Here is an 18,747-nt window from a genome sequence, read left to right on the forward strand (position 1 = left end):
GTTTACCAATCACTGCCATTGTTTACATTATGACAACTGTCTGAAAGGTGTGGTTATTTAAGTGTCTATTGATCTGTAAGTATCTCTATGGGAATATTTAATACACTGTTGAAACGTGTTATTATAGTCCTTGAGGTAATCTTTAACTGTTCTACTTACTTTTTGTCCTGGATTAAGACGGTTTCGTTACATTTTTGTCCTATCTAATATATTTTTATTTTTATTATATTTTGAAATTAATTAGTTGTTATTATTATTATTTTTTATTATTATTATTATTATTATTATTTATTATTATTATTATTATTATTATTATTATTATTATTATTATTATTATTATTATTATTATTATTATTATATTATTATTATTATTATTATTATTATTATTATTATTATTATTATTATTATTATTATTATTATTATTATTATTATTAATATATTATTAATATTATTATTATTATTATTATTATTATTATTATTATTATTATTATTATTATTATTATTATTATTATTATTATTATTATTATTATTATTATTATTATTATTATTATATTATTATATATTATTATTATAATGATATTGCGGGCCAGCGTGGCTCAGCTGTACGATCTTTGCTTCATACCCGAAAGATACCGAGTTCGATCACCCACCACGACGCTGTGTGGCCTTTAGCAAGTCACCTCACCCTAGCTCAATTTGCGGCACTGCACTGCGGCTGATGCCTGGATTATTCCAATAGGCCTTAGACTTAGAGACAAATGTCCCCTATGGGATGAATAAAGGGAATTTTTATTATTATTATTATTATTATTATTATTATTATTATTATTATTGTTATTATTATTATTATTATTATTATTATTATTATTATTATTATTATTATTATTATTATTATTATTATTATTATTATTATTATTATTATTATTATTATTTTTGTTGTTATTATTATTATTATTATTATTATTATTATTATTATTATTATTATTATTATTATTATTATTATTATTATTATTATTATTATTATTATTATTATTATTATTATTATTGGTGAGATTTATTTTTATTCTTGTTAGTCACCTCTTTATATTATGCCATTTAATTTGTTATTATGAATGAGTTTTAATAAACATTTGGGCCTTTCATGTCGAGATTCTGCACTAGTGGGTCTCAATCTATCACATGGGTAGCTTTCTCTTAGAATATGTTTTTTTTTCTTTCCCTGTTTGAATTTGAACTTGTCTCCCCTTCATTTCACTTGTCTTGTGTGATTGTTAGTTCTAACCATTGATATTTTAGCATCATCTTCCATTTCACTGATGCTGAAATTACTTAATAATGAATATGCCTCAAACATCATAAAATACCCCAAACGAAACACAATTGCTAACAAATTTAAAATATTTAAATCATTTTCAAATACAAGAACTGATGAGTGTCAAAGAAAAGAGTATGACCAATGCATACCTTGCTAATGAACGTTATGACGGCAAATCATCTTGACTACCAGTCTTTGGAGACCTATAGAATATGTTGAAGAAATGTGAACAATTATGAAAACGATCTAATCTGTATCATTTTGTGTAAATGGGGACGACCTATATTCATCTTTTCTTTCATCTCAAGCATTGATCACATTGGTAGTAGTAGTAGCGTATGGCTACACCTCCAAATTATATTTGTTAATCCATGATGTCGGGCCATCTCCGGCTTCAAAGATTGTTTCGTACCCCCCTTCTAATTTTGTTACTGGGCATTGTAGGACCAGATGATCGATGGTTTGACGTGCCCCTTTGCAGTATTGATGATGTCAAGGTTTTCTATTCCGGATTTGTGGAAGGGTCGTCTGGACTTAAGTCGATTTGTTTGTGGGGCGTCTTTTACTATTTTTGCCAGGGGGGTATTTATTGCCAATATTGATTGGGCCTTGTTTAGTTCTTTTTGATTTGACAGTGCTCTTCTTAGGTGTGGAGGGGCGATTGCGCGGGTAACTGGGAGCCATTGTGTTGGTGTGATTTTTATACAGCTGCCTATCACTTTCATGGTGTCTCTTAATTTGGTGTCAAGTTTGTATGTGAGCTCCTTGTCCATAATGGAGCACAATACTCAGCTGCACTATAGCAGAGTCCAAGCGCTGTTGTCCTCAAAACTGTTTGGGATGCTCCCCATGATGTGCCAGCAACTTTTCTGAGAAGGCAGTTTCGTTTTCCAACTTTATTTGCACAGTTCTCGAGATGCTTTCTGTACGTTAGTTGTCTGTCTAAAGTGACTCCAAGATATTTGGGATTATTGTCGTTTGGTAGTATTGTGTTACCGACTTTTACTTGGAGGGGTTTATTTGCCATTTGGTTGTTCAGGTGGAAAATTGTGGCCACTGATTTGATGGTGTTCATTCTTAAGTACAATTTATCAAAGTAGCTTTTGAGGGTTGAGGTGTCATGGCTCAGTTCGTTTTCAATTTCTTTCCAGTTTTTTGATTGGCAAGTGAGAGCCCAATCATCTGCGTAGCAAAGTTGGTGTGATCTTGTTTTTGGCATGTCACTGATGTAGATATTAAATAATGTTGGTGCAATGACTGAGCCCTGTGGTACACCATTTCTTATTTTATAGGCTTTACTTTTCACATTGGTCATATTTATGGACATTAAAGATCTATTATTATTATTATTATTATTATTATTATTATTATTATTATTATTATTATTATTATTATTATTATTATTATTATTATTATTATTATTATTATTATTATTATTATTTATATAATCGATCAAGGTTGTTTAAAAACTACTGACATATTCTAATAATATAACCGTTCTTCCTCCATCTATTGTCAAGGTGATTTTCATTGATATTTACTTGCTTAATATTGAGTCAATGGAAGAAGAAGAAGGAGAAGAAGACATTGTACGATAAGTAAAAAAGCGAAAGATTTGAAACTTGACAACAGTGACCTTTTAATTCAGAAAAGTGAGTGGAGCAGGCACTTATGTTGGTAACAACAAGATATGAAGTGAATAGAAAAGTGCCAGAAGACAATAGAGAATAAAAATTTTTTGACCTTGAACTTTTGCTGTAAAATTATGAATTTAGAAACACACGAAACAAGATTGGCGAGTCGGGATCGAGAGGCGGAACAATAACAACGAACTGGACATTTGTCAACAAAAGAAACAACGCAAAAAGTAAATATCTGACCTAGATAGTCATTTACTGTGTAACTTTTGTAGAAGGTGAAATGAAGATGCACTGAAACCACTCAAAATCAAAAACACTTAGATAAAAGGCGTAGCAGGCTTCATACGATTCTGTCGGATTGACGCCCACTCTATCGTCATCCGATTCGGTTTCAGTTGGGAGATTAAAGTTTTTTTGTTTTTTGTTTTTTTTTTTCGTTTTTGATTATTCAAAGACCCGCCCGTCTTTAATTGCCCACAATGAAAGAAAGACGGTTTTGAATAACCAGAGCCTTTGTGTGTGTGTGTGTGTGTGTGTGTGTGTGTAGAGAGAGAGAGAGAGAGAGAGAGAGAGAGAGAGAGAGAGAGAGAGAGAGAGAGAGAGAGAGAGAGAGAGAGAGAGAGAGTCGTGTTTAGCCCGGGCGAGAATAGAGACAGCCTTTGAGTTTCACAGCTCTCAGCATCAACGACTAAAGTTAAAGACGGAATTGATGCTTCAGGAAATTTTGAAAAATAAAATGTAAACCACGTGAAAGAGCCAGTTCATTATTAGCTTCTTCAATCATGAGTCAGTAGAGACTGCCAAAATAGAAAATTTCAAATATCCAGCTAGTAAACACACCCCAAGAAAAGGAAAGGGAGACTAAAATGGTTATGTGAGAAAAAACTCAGACTTGTCATTTAGTTTAGTGTATAAACAGCTGTTTACTTTTCTAAATGATACATATGCTGTATGTAATAAATGGTTTCCATGGCCAAATCATGAGATAAATACACATTCAAGGTTTAAACCACTATATTTGATTAACACTTTTTGATGTATTTAAAACTGCTTTAAGTTTTATCACAAAGCAATTTAACACCAGATTGCAGTAAGTTGTAAGTGAGTGTAACTGGGCGAATCGTGCATACTTTACCATAGACAGTTTGCCACAATTCAATGCGTCCATTTTTATCAGAATTGAAGCCTGTGAGTTTTCTTCCAGACTTCAACACTATTTGTATTGCATCCTTTATTCATAGATTAATATGTCTCCGACACTCATTTTGAAGGATTGGGTATCAAAAATCAGACTTAGCAAAGAGTTGGTTTCATGTTGAGAAGCTTTAGTGTTGGAATCAACTAAAGGCAAAGACGCAGTGAGACTAATCACATGTCAAACCTCTCATAAAAGGCGAGAGACTCCAGAAAATAAGAATTTCCTCACGCCCTCCTGATTGTAACTGAAATCTGAAAAAGAAATAACATCTAGACACTTAAAAAAAAAAATTATATCTGTTCTTTGATCTTTCCATTGGATTTCTGTTTTTTTTTTTTTTTTTTTTTTTCGCAATGTTTGTATCAATAGTCTACCAGAAGATTCATCGCTGGTAATAGCAGTAAATGCCAGTAATTTCAAATTTATGAACTTTCTAAGTGGCAACATAAAACTGATTATAGTGTACTGTTTTACCTTTTTATTGTTGCTTAAAATTAGGATATTTGGAGATTGAGTGCTTCCTCAATATAACAGATAACCCAAGGCATTTTATTTGTCCTATGGATATATCTGTTTCCCACTGTATTAGTTGAGTCTTGAGTCATTAATTAGATGAAAGTCGATGCAACACGTCAGCTTATCATTATATTGAGAAAGCTTCAAATTTATTTTGATTCAATTCAAGATTTGAAAAATTAGTTACAAAATGCTTCATAATTTTTTAAAACTTTTGTTTTCATTTCAGCTATGAGGATTTTAAAATCATTACCACACTATTTGCGATTGCTGCTGCAAAAAAAGAATTTACGTTTAATTACTCTACTAGTAGCTTTTGTGATAATTGTGCATTTTGTTATTAGGCTGGAGGAGGATAAAACAAAAAGTTTTGCATACATCGATATTGATATACCTTCACATTTTCAACCCATTCGTACAATCAAAAGAGAAACATTTCCAACATCAGGATTGTTCAAGGTACCTAGAATAATCCACCAAACTTGGAAAGATACACATATACCACCAGCTTTTGTTAAATGGGTCAAAACTTGGTTAGAGCTTCATCCAGACTGGGACTACTGGCTGTGGACTGATGAAAGTGCTGGGAAACTCATTGCTGACAAATACCCTCATCTCCTTGACGTTTATTATGGATACCTAGAACCCATCAGACGTGCAGATGCTCTACGGTACGTTGTTCTTTATGAATATGGGGGAGTTTATGCAGATTTGGATATGGAAGCACTCACTGCACTGGATCCTATGATAACCAAATATTCCTGTTTTATTGGTCAGGAACCTTTTGAACACCCAGTCATGGACTCAAATGTGGATACATTGGTTATCAATGCTCTCATCGGCTGTCGAGAAGGACACCCTTTTATGAAAATGCTTTTGGATAAACTTCCTGCTTTTGCCCATATGTGGAATTATTTAGATAGTACAGGTCCTCATTTTGTTTCATATGTCTATGAAGAGTATATTAAAGACTACCCTTTTGCACAAGATAATGATGACAGTGTTTATCTGGCACCTTCAGAATATTTTTATCCAGTAATCGATCCTGACAAAGTAGATTATATTCTAAACCGATGCAAAGATGTAACTAAATTGTCAAGACTCCAATACAAAGCTTGCATGAATCTCAAATATAAACATTTGCTGGAAAACAAATTTGATCCTCTATCAATTGCTTTTACAAATCATCATTGGTCCCATACTTATTTAAAGGAACCAATAAGATATTTTTTTGGATTTGGTGAAACCTCTATCTATGATATCTGTCCCTCTGTTCGGATTTACAATCATTGGTAATTATAAATATTGATGGCATCTGCTTATAATTGTGCAAGCAGCATGACAACCTCATCTCATTTATAGTAAAACTCAAGTGCAACACAGGGCATAAAATACTGTTGCCAATGACCAACACTGATCATGGAAACTTATGTGAAGTCATCTCAAGTTTGAACTGCACATAAAAATGAATTTTTATGCTGTCATTTGCATGGTTAAATACAGATCTATGCCATTGATATGCTTTTTGGAGTCTTTAGTTGCTGAAAATTGAATTTAACGAGAAAAACAAGAATTGTGGGTAAATTATTATGTTTTTATGAATAAAATAGATAATAGCTTTTTTAAGTGTGAAAAATCACTATTTCTTATTTTTATCATATTAACTTTAGAATTACTTTTAGGCATCTGTTTCACCCTAATATAATACCAGATGTAGGCGGCAGGCCACATTTTTGTCTGCAAGGCTCTTTTCGAAAATGACTCTTTATTTTTGAAGCTAAATAGCCCATGTTGATAGCTTGCCATTCAGTTGGGTTTTTTTTTAAATAAGCAAACAAACATACTAAAAAGCAACTAACATATTTTTGTGCAGCCTTTAGAAATGAAGTTGTTAAAACTTTCATACCCAAAATATTATGGTACTATCTGTAAAACAGCAAATTGCCAAAGAGAAGATTATAAAAGTTGTAAAATGATTTTTCTTATCTTATTCAGTGAAAATAGTTGTGATTAATATCCCCATAATATTCACATTGCCGTAGCATCAGACAGTAATGAATTATTTTGATTTAATTGTGATTTTAATTTTATTACTTTCAATGGCTATTTATTATAACAGTGTGGTTCAGGATAATGTAAAGAAAATAAAAGTAAATGTGACTCGCATATATAGAAACATCCAAAATAATCACATTTGTGGAAACAATGTAAAATAGCTAACGTTTCTGTTTGTCTTCACATCTCTTTCCCTGTTAACTTCATTATATATTTGAGTTTTTTTCTTCTTTTCTTCATATTTTTGTCTGTCACCTTAAGAAAACCAAGGGTCAGACCATAACTTGCATTGTATTGATTCAATATTTTTGGGTTAGATTGACTCATGTTTTCTTTACATTTTCACTGGATCATTTAAACACCTTTAGTTTTTACTTTCAGTATAATTGCGTTGTGTTGTCTTTTTGCCCTTTTATTCAACTGGTTGCATGAAGGAAATGATATTTATTTGGTAGTTTTAAATGACATGCTTACACCTATTAACATTGTTTTTACTATTTTGAACTTTATTCATTATGATTATTGTTGTTATATATGGAAATCCATTATTCTGTTATATCTTACAACATCGGGAAGATAGATGTAGTGCAATGACATGTGTTACAAGTGTTTTCTTGTCATATGATTTACTTGTTTTATTATTACTGTATTTTACCATTCCATAAACTTTTTTATTTTCATTAAATTATTTATCAAAAACAGTTGCAATGAAATGTACACGGTGTTTTATATTACTACCTGATAATGAATTGAAATAGCTTAAAAACTAAAAGAATGATAGAAAAATCTAGTTGTTTGCATAGTACTTCATCATTATTTAATTTTTTTGTGGTGAAAATTTCAGGAAGATGCTATAAGGCAAATTTTTCCTTTTTTTTTTTTTTTACAAAAAACGCGACTGTAACAGCTTATAGCATCTTCCTGAAATTTTCACCACAAATAAACTGGAAAATCATGCCAAAAACAAGATGTTTCTATCATTTCTAGTGTTTAAGCTATTTTATATATATATATATATATATATATATATATATATATATATATATATATATATATATATATATATATATATATATACATATATATAAGTGCTCAATAAATTTAATTAGAGCATGTAAAATTATATTTGGATAGAACTAAACTCATCAATAGTCGTTACAACCAGTTCAATACTGTTTGCATCTCGTCGGTTGTCAAAGTCCGCAGTTGAACAATATCCCACAACGTTCAAGGTTAGTTGGTGGACTTGTTTAGAAGGTTATAGCTGTGTAGAAGTATTTCTAGTTTTTCTGTGAGGCACAGGAGGCACTCTCTTGTTCTACACGGATTAGGGCGACTTTGTGGATGTTTTGTTTGCATGTACTATTTTTTCTTGGTAGTGCATTGATACTTTTGGCATTTAGTCTTAGCTCTGTTTTTGTCTTTGATATAAGTTTTGTGGTCGTTTTATCTGGTTTTGAATAGTGTCTCTGCCCTGCCACTGTATTGTGATGTACTGTTTTTACTGGTTATGATGGCTTTGTAGATGATGGGATTTTGTAAGCGGTTTCTTTGTAGGCATTATATTGGTATAACTTAGAATCTCCTGTTGTGCTGAGTGATGATCTTTTTCATGTTTTGTACGCAACTGTTGCTTATCTTTACAATGTTCCTCTTGATTATTTCAAGGAGCCGGTTGTTCTGTAAGAATTACTTGTCAATGAGAGAGAAAATTGTTTGCCAATGTTTGTTGTGATTGATGTGGTAAGATGGCAGGATGTTTTTTTTTTGAAGTATCATTTATTTAATTTTTGTATGTCAGTGTCTGATTCTGTCCCTTGACCCTCCATCCCCCACCCCCCCCTCCCCGCACCCCCCTTACCCCCTTTCCTCTGTAATCCTCACATCATCCGTCAACTAAACCACTCCCAATTCATTCGCTTTCCTCTACTCCTTCCATCACTTCCTACCAACCCCCTCTCCCTTCTCTCGCCCCCTCCATCCTTTACTCATCCCGTCCTACTACTGTTATATACACCATACCACACTCACACATACTCACAGGCATAATTTAATATCATATGTACTGTAAATCACTAATGATGAAAACTGTGGTGCAAACAGCATCGAAATGGCTGCATATTAGCCTTGTGATATCAGTTATATCCTAATATATTTTATATATATATATATATATATATATATATATATATATATATATATATATATATATATATATATATATATATATATATATATATATATATATATATATATATATATATTTCAAGTATAATTATAGTTGGCTTCTACAATATTGTTTCGAACATTCTTGCTTGAAATAATATTGTAGAAGTTGATCATAATTATACTTGAAATATTTTATAAATATCTCCTTTTATCAAAAAGATGAGCAACTTTATCTCATGGTTTTTGTTTTTATAATATATATAAACTTATCATAAGTGTATTCCAATGATCTGAATCTATGTAATTCTGATTTAGCCACTAGCATGGAATTTGACATTGTACTTATTTATCTGGTTATATTTATATATTACCATGCATTCCAATAGCTGTGGTCGGTTAGCCAGTTTTAGCAAAGTTTCTCACCATTCATAGGTTAACTATGGTATCAGTGATAATTTATCATCGCAATTGCTCTGAAGGCGTGGGTTACTGCAGTAAAAATTATTCTTATATGCAATTGTTCAAAATTTTCCTCCTTTTTCATTTTTTGTCACCATCAACACTGATACATGCCATATATTGTTATTTATTACATAATTTCAAGAATGTGGAGGAAATTGTAGTGTGCGACAAAAACATGTAAACTCTGCCGAATGATACAGTACAAAATAAAGCAGAAATAATTTATCCCATAAAATCGGAAAATATTGAAACTGGAGACTGAACCTCAGCTCATCTGTTTCTCATTCTGGGTGGCGTTCCTGACCTTCCGTAGTGGGCAGTGAGGTACTCACTGCGTCTTCTATCCCCCTATATCTTTCCAACTTGCTTTCTGTTCTGTCTTTGTCTTGGAATGAGATTACTTGGTTTTGTCCTGGTCCTGGCCAGATGCCTTGGCTGAGAGGGAAACAGTCAAAAGTAAAGTTAGTTTTGGGAGATGATACTATTTTCCTTGTAAATCATCTCTCTGTTATGCACTGTATTATGTTTTCTTTATATTATATATAATTTGTAAAACATTTGAGTGTATTCCTCTTAGTGGGGACCTGTGCTTGTGTCAGGATGAAACTTTTAGTGATCTCAAACTAAGTACTTTGATAGTGTGCTCTTGGAATCTCCACCTGTTTCTTATTTGAACCAATTCCCCTTTGTCTTACCTATTCTTTGGTGCTTTAATTGTAATTCTAGAGATATGACCTTAATGTATCACAAGTGCTGTAAAGCCCTTAAAAACAAAAACAAACTGTTTCTCATTTTCAGACATATTTATTTAACATAACACCAAAGGCTCTAGCCAGCAGACGAAGGCTGATTTTTTGGGATCATTTTATTATATTTTACTTTTCTTAAGTCTTGATTTTCTATTATTTATTGGTTAACATTTCTTGTGTTTTACTTACCAGGCCTAAGTATCAGATGATCACTGACAATATTTTCAATTCTATTGCTTTATTTTAAAGATTTTTTATTATTCTTTTTGGAATATGTTTTCATTTGTATTTCCCTCTGTGTTAGTGCCATTCACCATTTTATGACAAGGTTTTGTCACACACATACAAAAAAAATATATTATGAGAAGCAAATTCAACGTTCTCATAAAGAAACATATAAGATAATAATAATAATAATAATAATAATAATAATAATAATAATAATAATAATAATAATAATAATAATAATAACAATAATAATAATAATAATAATAATAATAATGAAAATACTCTAAACAACATATGGTGATATATCTATCAGTATTATTCATCTGAAGAATTTAAAAAATATTCTCAGAGGCAATAGTTGCATTCTCAATGTGACTTGACTTAATGAAATAACTTAACAGTATTAAACTATATGTAGAGTGCATATGTGGAATCACGGGTCATTCCTGTTTGTTGGAGTGTTCCATAAACAATAATATGTTCAATATGATGACCAAAGGATATTAATACTCAGTAATGCCAATTTTAGTGATTGTGATTTCTGAAACATTTAAGATAATGAGTTATACTATCATTGTCTCAGATCCCATAGAATTAAAATTATATCTGTCGATGTTAACATTATTTGTTGTTGGTGTCCAATACAATCCAATCCATACAGTTGTAGCTTCTAGCTTCAATATTGAAGACAATGCAACATTTGTATGGTGTGTGATGGTTTAAGGTTATATAGCTTATGTCCCCCGTACAGCTGTGACAGAAATATTTTCATTGTAAATCATCTCTCTGTAAAAGCACTGTATTATGCTTTCTTTATATTATATATGATTTGTAAAACATTTGAGTGTGTTCCTCTTAGCGGGGACCTGTGCTTGTGTCTGGATGAGACTTTTGGTGATCTCAAACTAAGTACTTTGATGGAGTGCTTTTGGAATCTACACCTGTTTCTTATTTGAACCAATTCCCCTTTGCCTTCCCTTTTCTTGGCTGCTTTATTGGAATTCTTGAACTTTTTACTATCCCATTATCTTCCTTTTTACTGATATGACCTTAATGTGTTGCAAGCGCCGTAACTGGGTGGGGTTCCTGACCTCCCGTAGTGGGCAGAGAGGTACATACTGCATCTTCTATCCCCTTATATCTGTTTTCCAACATGCTTTCTGTCTTTGTCTTGGAATGAGATTACTTGGTTTTGTCCTGGCCCTGGCCGGAGTCCTAGCTGGGAGGGAAAGAGTCAAATGCATTGTTATTGTTTTGGGAGATATTTTTTTCTTGTAAATCATCTCTCTGTTACGTATTATTATATTTGTTATTTTGAATGTATAATGTAAGCATTTGAGTGTATTTCTCTTTGTTGGATTTTGGGCTTGTGTTTTGGATGAGACTTATAGGTGATCTCAAACTAAAGACATTGATGGTATGCTCTTGGAATCTACATCTGATCCCTATTTGTTCCCAGTTCCCCTATGTCTTACTTTTTCTTGGGTGCTTTAGTTGTAATTCTAGAACTTTTTACTATCCCATTTTCTTCCTTTTTACTGGCGCTAATATAACCTAAATGTGTTGCAAGCGCCGTAAAACCCTTAAAAACAAAAAACAAGGAAGGCGTAAAATGATGATTATGATGCTGTTTGTAATAATGATTATTATTGTTGTTATTCTTTTTATTATTGTTGTTGCTGTTATTATTATTTATTTGAAACTATTTAATTTATAGCTTATTCAGCATTTTGATTGATTTATTTAAACATTTGGTTTTTGCCTTTCCTTTGCTTTAAGCCTTTTGAAAATGGATCACCATTTTTCAGAAGTGTAGTAGTAATATATTTACATTTATTGTAATGTAATTAAAGTACAGTTATTTTACGATGAAAGCTTAAAAGGATGCATTTTTGAAATAATAATAACTATAATAATAATAATAATAATAATAATAATAATAATAATAATAATAATAATAATAATAATAATAATAATAATAATAAAAAAGATAATAATAATGCTGATGATGATGATAATAATGATAATGATAATATTATTTCTGGGTAAAAGGTAAAGACTATTTTATCTTAACAATGATAATTCCAATTGAAAGAAAACTGTTAAATTCTTTTCTTAACAAGCACAAAATGCGTAAATGTTTCGTTTCCCCCTTTTAAAAAATATTAGCAAACATGGAATGTTATTATAGCAATATTATGATTATTCAGTGCAGTCTTATTTTGCTTACTGGGTGGGGATCCCGACCTCCCATAGTGGGCAGGGAGGTACATGCTGTGTCTTGTATACCCCATACCTGTTTTTCAATTGCTTTTTGTCTTTGTCTTGGAATGAGATTACTTAGTTTTATACTGAGCCTGTCCAGAGTCCTTGGCTGGGAGGAAAACAGTCGAATGTATGGTTTTAGATTTGGGAGATGATGCTTTTAAAATTGGAAATCATTTCTCAGTTATGTACTGTTGTTGTTTTTATTTTAAAGTTTTGATGTGTAAACATTTGAGTGTATTCCTCTTAGTGGAATTTTGTGCTGGTGTCTGGGTGATACTTTTAGGTGATCTCAAACTAAGTACACTGATAGTTTGCTTTGGAATCTACATGTTTCCTGTTTGAACCATCCCCCTTTGTCTTACTTTTTCCTTAAGTCCTTTTAATTGTACGGCTAGAACGTTTTTACTTTCCAATTTTCGTCCTTTTTACTGGCGCTGATATGACCTAAATGTGTTGCAAGTGCCGTAAAACCCTTTAAAAAAACAAACACCCCCCCCCCCCCCCCAAAAAAAAACAAAAAAAAACAAAAACAAAAACCCAACAAAACAAACAAACAAATATTTTGCTTACATTATTGAGAAAGAGAAATCATTTGCTTATGTATTGTATTAGAGCTACAATTCAAGGTGGGCTGGCTGAATGTTGGTCTCCTCTGCTCCCATGATTCTGCATGGTCCTAGCCCTGCTATCCATCTCTTCCCTTATTCTGTTTATTTTTTCAATGTGGCACAGCTGGGGTGGGGTTACTCTCTGTCTATTAATGAAATTACGTAGTTTTGTCCTGGCCCTGGCCGAGTCCTTGCCTGATGGGGACACAGTTAAATGTTGGAGCATTTGTGTTGGGAAACTATTAATAATCACTCTTTTATAGTTTTTTGTTTTGTTTTGAATATGATATTTTGTAAACGCCCGAGTCTGCTCTATTAGTGGGATCCGGTACTTGTGTTTGGTTTGGACTTTTAGGTGGTCTCAAATAACCACATTGATTTTGAGATCTTGGAATCGACTTCTGTTCCCTATTTGAACTAGTCCCATTCTGTGTCCCAAGGGCTGTAAAACCCTTAAACAAAACAAAAACAAAAAACAAATCCTTTGCTTGGAGGGAGACGCATATGAATTTTAAATTTTATAAGAAATGTTAATTTTTCCTTGTGAATCATAAATCATCTTGTTAAAGTTACATATTAATTTTTACTTGTTTATATGCATTTTAACCATGCAAGTGTTCCCTTCATCATCTCTTTATAACTAAGTACGTGTTTACTTTTTTGATATGCATTTTGAAACCATCATAGTGTTCACCTCTTCAGAGGATCCTGTGTCAGTGTTCGATGGGACTTTTTGGTGATCTCAAGCTGGGCACAGAGATGGATTGTGACTGTGAAATCATCTGGTCAAAATTAAGTTTTAAAAAGGGAGACCTTCATTTTTGGCTGCTTTTATCGTCAACCGACCAGTGGTATTGAAAAGTAAACCAATTACATGCATGTTTAACAAAAATAAATAGTACAGGACCAAGTACTCCAAATATCATACTCGCCGGCATCAACTGGGAAACACTCACAATTAAAAAAACCCACAAATTTTAATCAACAACAGCAACACTTGTATAATATTTTATCTCGCATGTTTTATAATGACATTAAAGCTATGAATTGATTATGTATAACCAGGTTATTACTGTGTACATTATTTATTTTCCTTTTTTGCATGACCACATATGATATACAACTATTTTGAAGTCATACAGACATACGCAAAATATCAAAGTTTTCAAAGTTTTACAACAGATGTATCTTTTCTTTTTCTTTTTTTGATACCATTTAAATATTATAAATTACGACTTTTGTTTTCTTTAATGCCATATTGATATAAATGTTATATTTCACATCAATGCCGTCTGTGAAATATCATTGATTTATTTCTGGGTGGGGTTCCTACCTCCCATAGTGGGCAGGGAGGTACTTATTGTGTCTTCTATCCCCCTATATCTGTTTTCCAACTTGCATTCTGTCTTTGTCTTGGAATGAGATTGCTTGGTTTTGTACTGGCCCTGGTCGGGGTCTTGGCTGGGAGGGAAACAGTCAAATGCATAGTTATTGTTTTGGGAGACGATATTTTTTTCCTTGTAAATCATCTCTCTGTTATGTATTATTATATTTGTTATAATTTATAATGTAAGCATTTGAGTGTATTCCTCTTAGTGGGGGCCGTGCTTGTGTCCAGATGAGACTTATTGGTGATCTCAAACTAAGTACATTGATGGTATGCTCTTGGAATCTACATCTGATCCCTATTTGTTCCCAGTTCCCTTTGTCTTACTTTTTCTTGGGTGCTTTAATTGTAAATCTAGAACTATTTACTATCCCATATTCTTCCTTTTTACTGGCGATGATATAACCTAAATGTGTTGCAAGCGCCGTAAAATCCTTAAAAACAAACAAAAACAAAACATTGATTTATTTCTGGGTGTGGTCAGGATATTTCTGGGTGGGGTTCCTGGCCTCCCATAGTGGGCAGGGACGTACTTACTGTGTCTTCTATCCCCCTATATCTGTTTTCCAACTTGCTTTCTGTCTTTGTCTTTGAATGAGATTACTTGGTTTTGTCCTGGCCCTGGCTGGATATCCTGGCTGAGAGGGAAACAGTCAAATGTATAGTTAGTTTTGGGAGATGGTATTTTATTTCATTGTAAATCATCTCTCTGTTTTGTACTGTATTATGTTTTGTTTACATATTAATTATGATTTGTAATCATATGAGTGTATTCTTCTTAGTGGGGACCTGTACTTGTATCTGGTTGAGACTTTTAGGTGATCTCAAACTAAGTAGCCTACTTTGATGGTTTGCTCTTGGAATTTACATCTGTTTCCTCTTTGAACCAATTCCCCTTTGTCTTACCTTTTCTTGGGTGCTTTAATTTTAACTCTAGAACTCATTACTACTACTATTCCATTTTCTTCCTTTTTACTGATGCTGATATGACCTTAATGTGTTGAAAGCGCTGTAAAACCCTTAAAACAATTGATTTATTTTATGTTGGGTGAGCCGATGGCGGAGATTGTAAGAAATTTAGTGTTCTCAACTTTAAAACAGAGGGACCGTAAATGGAATATTATTGAAAAGGGCGTTAAACTAAAACTATCTTTTAAAATGTTATCAAATGGGTTAAACTATTTGGATTTATTTTCCAATGGTTTTACTGATATTAAGCACTTGATATTCTTTTATTTACGTATTACATTCCGATAAAATCTATGAAAGAAAACCAATTTTTCTCATTTCCTCTTTTGGCCAAATGTACAGCAATTGTGCTTTTTAAAAATTGTTTTTTTTTTCCTAATTGCCCATTTTGCAACTTTTGGCAGCATTCCACGAAAAGAGGGATTTGGCAATTTTGTAAATCATCCTTGTTCTATTTCATGATATAAAATAAATTATGGTGTATGGGAAATTTCTTCATCTCCCCCCCCCCCCCCCCCCCCTATGGTGGTCCTGAGAGGTCACTATTTGATGTATCTTGTTGTCTTCAATCCACCGGCATCTATTTTTCCATTCCTTGTTAGTGGGTCAGGATACTTTTTAGTGTTTTGAGACTAGACACAGGGTTAGATATCCCTTGGATCTACTTTTGTTCTCTGTATTTAAAAAAAAAACACAATGTATGAAGGAGCATGACTCCCATATCATTTTTCCAGTGCAATGCCATACCAACTTGGCCAACTGATCCCCATGAGTTTTTATGTTTTTTTGTCTGATAAATTTATCTATGAAATTTGAACATTTTATTTTATTTGAGTCAAATGAGGATTTATAAAATATTCTATCAATTTTTTATATATATAGCTTTGTGAAGGGTTTTTTTTAAAAAGAACTGTACAATCCATCTGCCTTAGATTTGACGCATCGTCTATTTGGCATTGTTTTCAATTTTCTAAGTGTTGGGTTTTGTTTTTGCTTGATATTTGTTATATAGTAATATTCTATGTTGATATATCGATCTTAGTCACATTCTTAATATTAATATGCTTCCAAAATGATATGCTCTAAATAATCAAAATCTCATACCATTAAATTATTATAAACAGATTTTTGCCCATTTAGAAAAAACTTTTATTTATAAATAATATTTTTTAATCAATGAATGCTGCAATACCACAAACATACCACACCGAGTGTGCATTTTACTAACAGTTTGTATTCATTTATGTGTATTCAATAAAATGTCTTAAGGCATTGGTGAAAAAAAGAAGAAATATTGTTCTTTGTTTTTGTTTTTTTTTAATATAAGAAAGTAAAGAGTATTACATGTTACACACATCTCTGATTGTTTGCTCTTTCAATTTTTGGTAAAGATCGAGGTGAAGCATGATTTTTCTAAGTCTTCACCCCCTTTACTGTGTCCTATGTTTTCCTTTTCCAGGTTGCTTTCTGTCCTGTCTTGGAATGAAACGACTTGTGGAATCAAGTCCTGGGTGGGGTAATTGTAATTCTAGAACTTTTTACTATCCCATTTTCTTCATTTTTACTGGGCTGATATAACCTAAATGTGTTGCAAGCGCCCTAAAACCCTTAAAAACAAATAAACAAACAATGAAACGACTTGTTTTTGTCCTGGCAATGACCAGTGTTCTTGGCTGAGGAAGACAGTCATATGTATGGTATTAGTTATGAGAGATTATTTTTTCCCCTTGTAAATCACCACTCTGTCGCGGACTGTTATTGTTTTTGTTTTGAATATGTTTGGTAAACATTTGAGTGTATTCCTCGTATTTTGAACCTGTGTCTCCGTCTGGATGAGACGTTAAGGTGATCTCTATTTAAGTAAACTGATAGTATGCTCTTGGAATCTACTTGTTTCCTTCATGAACCAGTCATTTTCGTATTGCTTTTTTCTTGGGCGGTTTTAATTGTAAATTTAGATTGTTTTGTTTTGTCTTTTTTTTTTTATTATTCTATTTTCTTACTTTTTACCGGTTCTGAAATGAAACAAAACAAAAGTAATTTTTGTCCCAGTCTAGATACAGAGGTACATCTGCTCTCTCTCTATAATCTCTGGCGCATAAACGACCCATATGTGTTGCCAACGCCGTTAAACCTTTGGAAAACAAAAACAAAACATTCCAATGTGTCATTTATTGTGATGGCCGAAGAATCTTTTATTATCCACTCCCTTGAGCCGCCAGTTTCAATATCCCTCAACTTCTACTGGCTCTTCTCCCACCTATATCAGCTTTGTGTACTTCTGGGAATGGGTCTGTCCACCTGGTGGGGTCTTTTGACCTCCCATGATGGGCAGGTCACTTGCTGTGTCTTCTGTCCCCCAATATGTTTTCTGAGTTGGTTTCTGTCTTTGTCTTGGTATGGGATTACTTGGTTTTGTCCTGAGCCTTGCCAGAATCCCATGAGGGAAACAGCCAAATGTACAGTGTTAGTTTTGGGATATATTTTATTCCTTGTAAATCATCGCTGTTATTTACTGTTATAATTTTGTTTTTAATTTATAATGGCTTGTAAACATAAGAGTGTATTCTTCTTAGTAAGATACTTACTGTGCTGGTGTCTGGATGAGACTTCTAGGTGATCTCAAACCAAGTGTATTGATGGTATGCTCTTGGAATCTTCATCTGTTCCCTATTTGAACCAGTTCTCCTTTTTTCCTCTCTTGCTTTCAACTGTCAATTTATACATTTTTCATCGATTCCATTTTCTTCCTTTTTACTGGCACTGAAATGACCTAATTGTGTTGCAAGTGTCTTAAAGTAAACTACTAAATCTTGGCTAAACTCAGTCTGAATTTAGTCTGGGACTTGCTTAGCTCACATGAAATCCGATTTTTTAAAGTCCTTGGCTAAAGTCAGATATAGAGACTAAGCGCTAGTCTGCATTCATGGAAACGGCCCCAGCTAGTCAGAGACTAGAAAGCGTTCATGAAATCAGATTTTTTTAGTCACTTACTTTGCTCTGGCTTAAGACTCGCAAGTCATTTACTAGACTAGTAAATAACTAAATCTAGTCCGTGTTCATGAAAATGGGCTGACATAGCAGTTTTACAAAATCCGGATAGAACAGAAACTACTGACACAACAGAGAAAGCAAACATCCTTAACACAGTACAATAGCACATTCACAAAAGAAAACACGACA

At 32.6% G+C, this 18,747-nt stretch overlaps 1 protein-coding gene across 1 annotated transcript; it reads left to right on the forward strand.

The window, feature by feature from the left end:
- The first annotated feature begins 2,955 nt into the window (after window positions 1-2,955).
- LOC144965596 (uncharacterized) lies at window positions 2,956-6,236 on the forward strand. Its single transcript, XM_078901136.1, has 2 exons — window positions 2,956-3,182; window positions 4,899-6,236. The coding sequence occupies exon 2, from the start codon at window positions 4,901-4,903 to the stop codon at window positions 5,963-5,965; it is 1,065 nt and encodes a 354-aa protein (XP_078757262.1). The 5' UTR covers window positions 2,956-3,182; window positions 4,899-4,900; the 3' UTR covers window positions 5,966-6,236.
- Window positions 6,237-18,747: the final 12,511 nt, after the last annotated feature.

The sequence above is a fragment of the Berghia stephanieae genome, chromosome 2, assembly GCF_034508935.2.
Source record: "Berghia stephanieae isolate SIO BIC M18660-M18661 chromosome 2, UCSD_Bste_1.3, whole genome shotgun sequence".
Taxonomy (NCBI): Eukaryota; Metazoa; Mollusca; class Gastropoda; order Nudibranchia; family Aeolidiidae; genus Berghia; species Berghia stephanieae.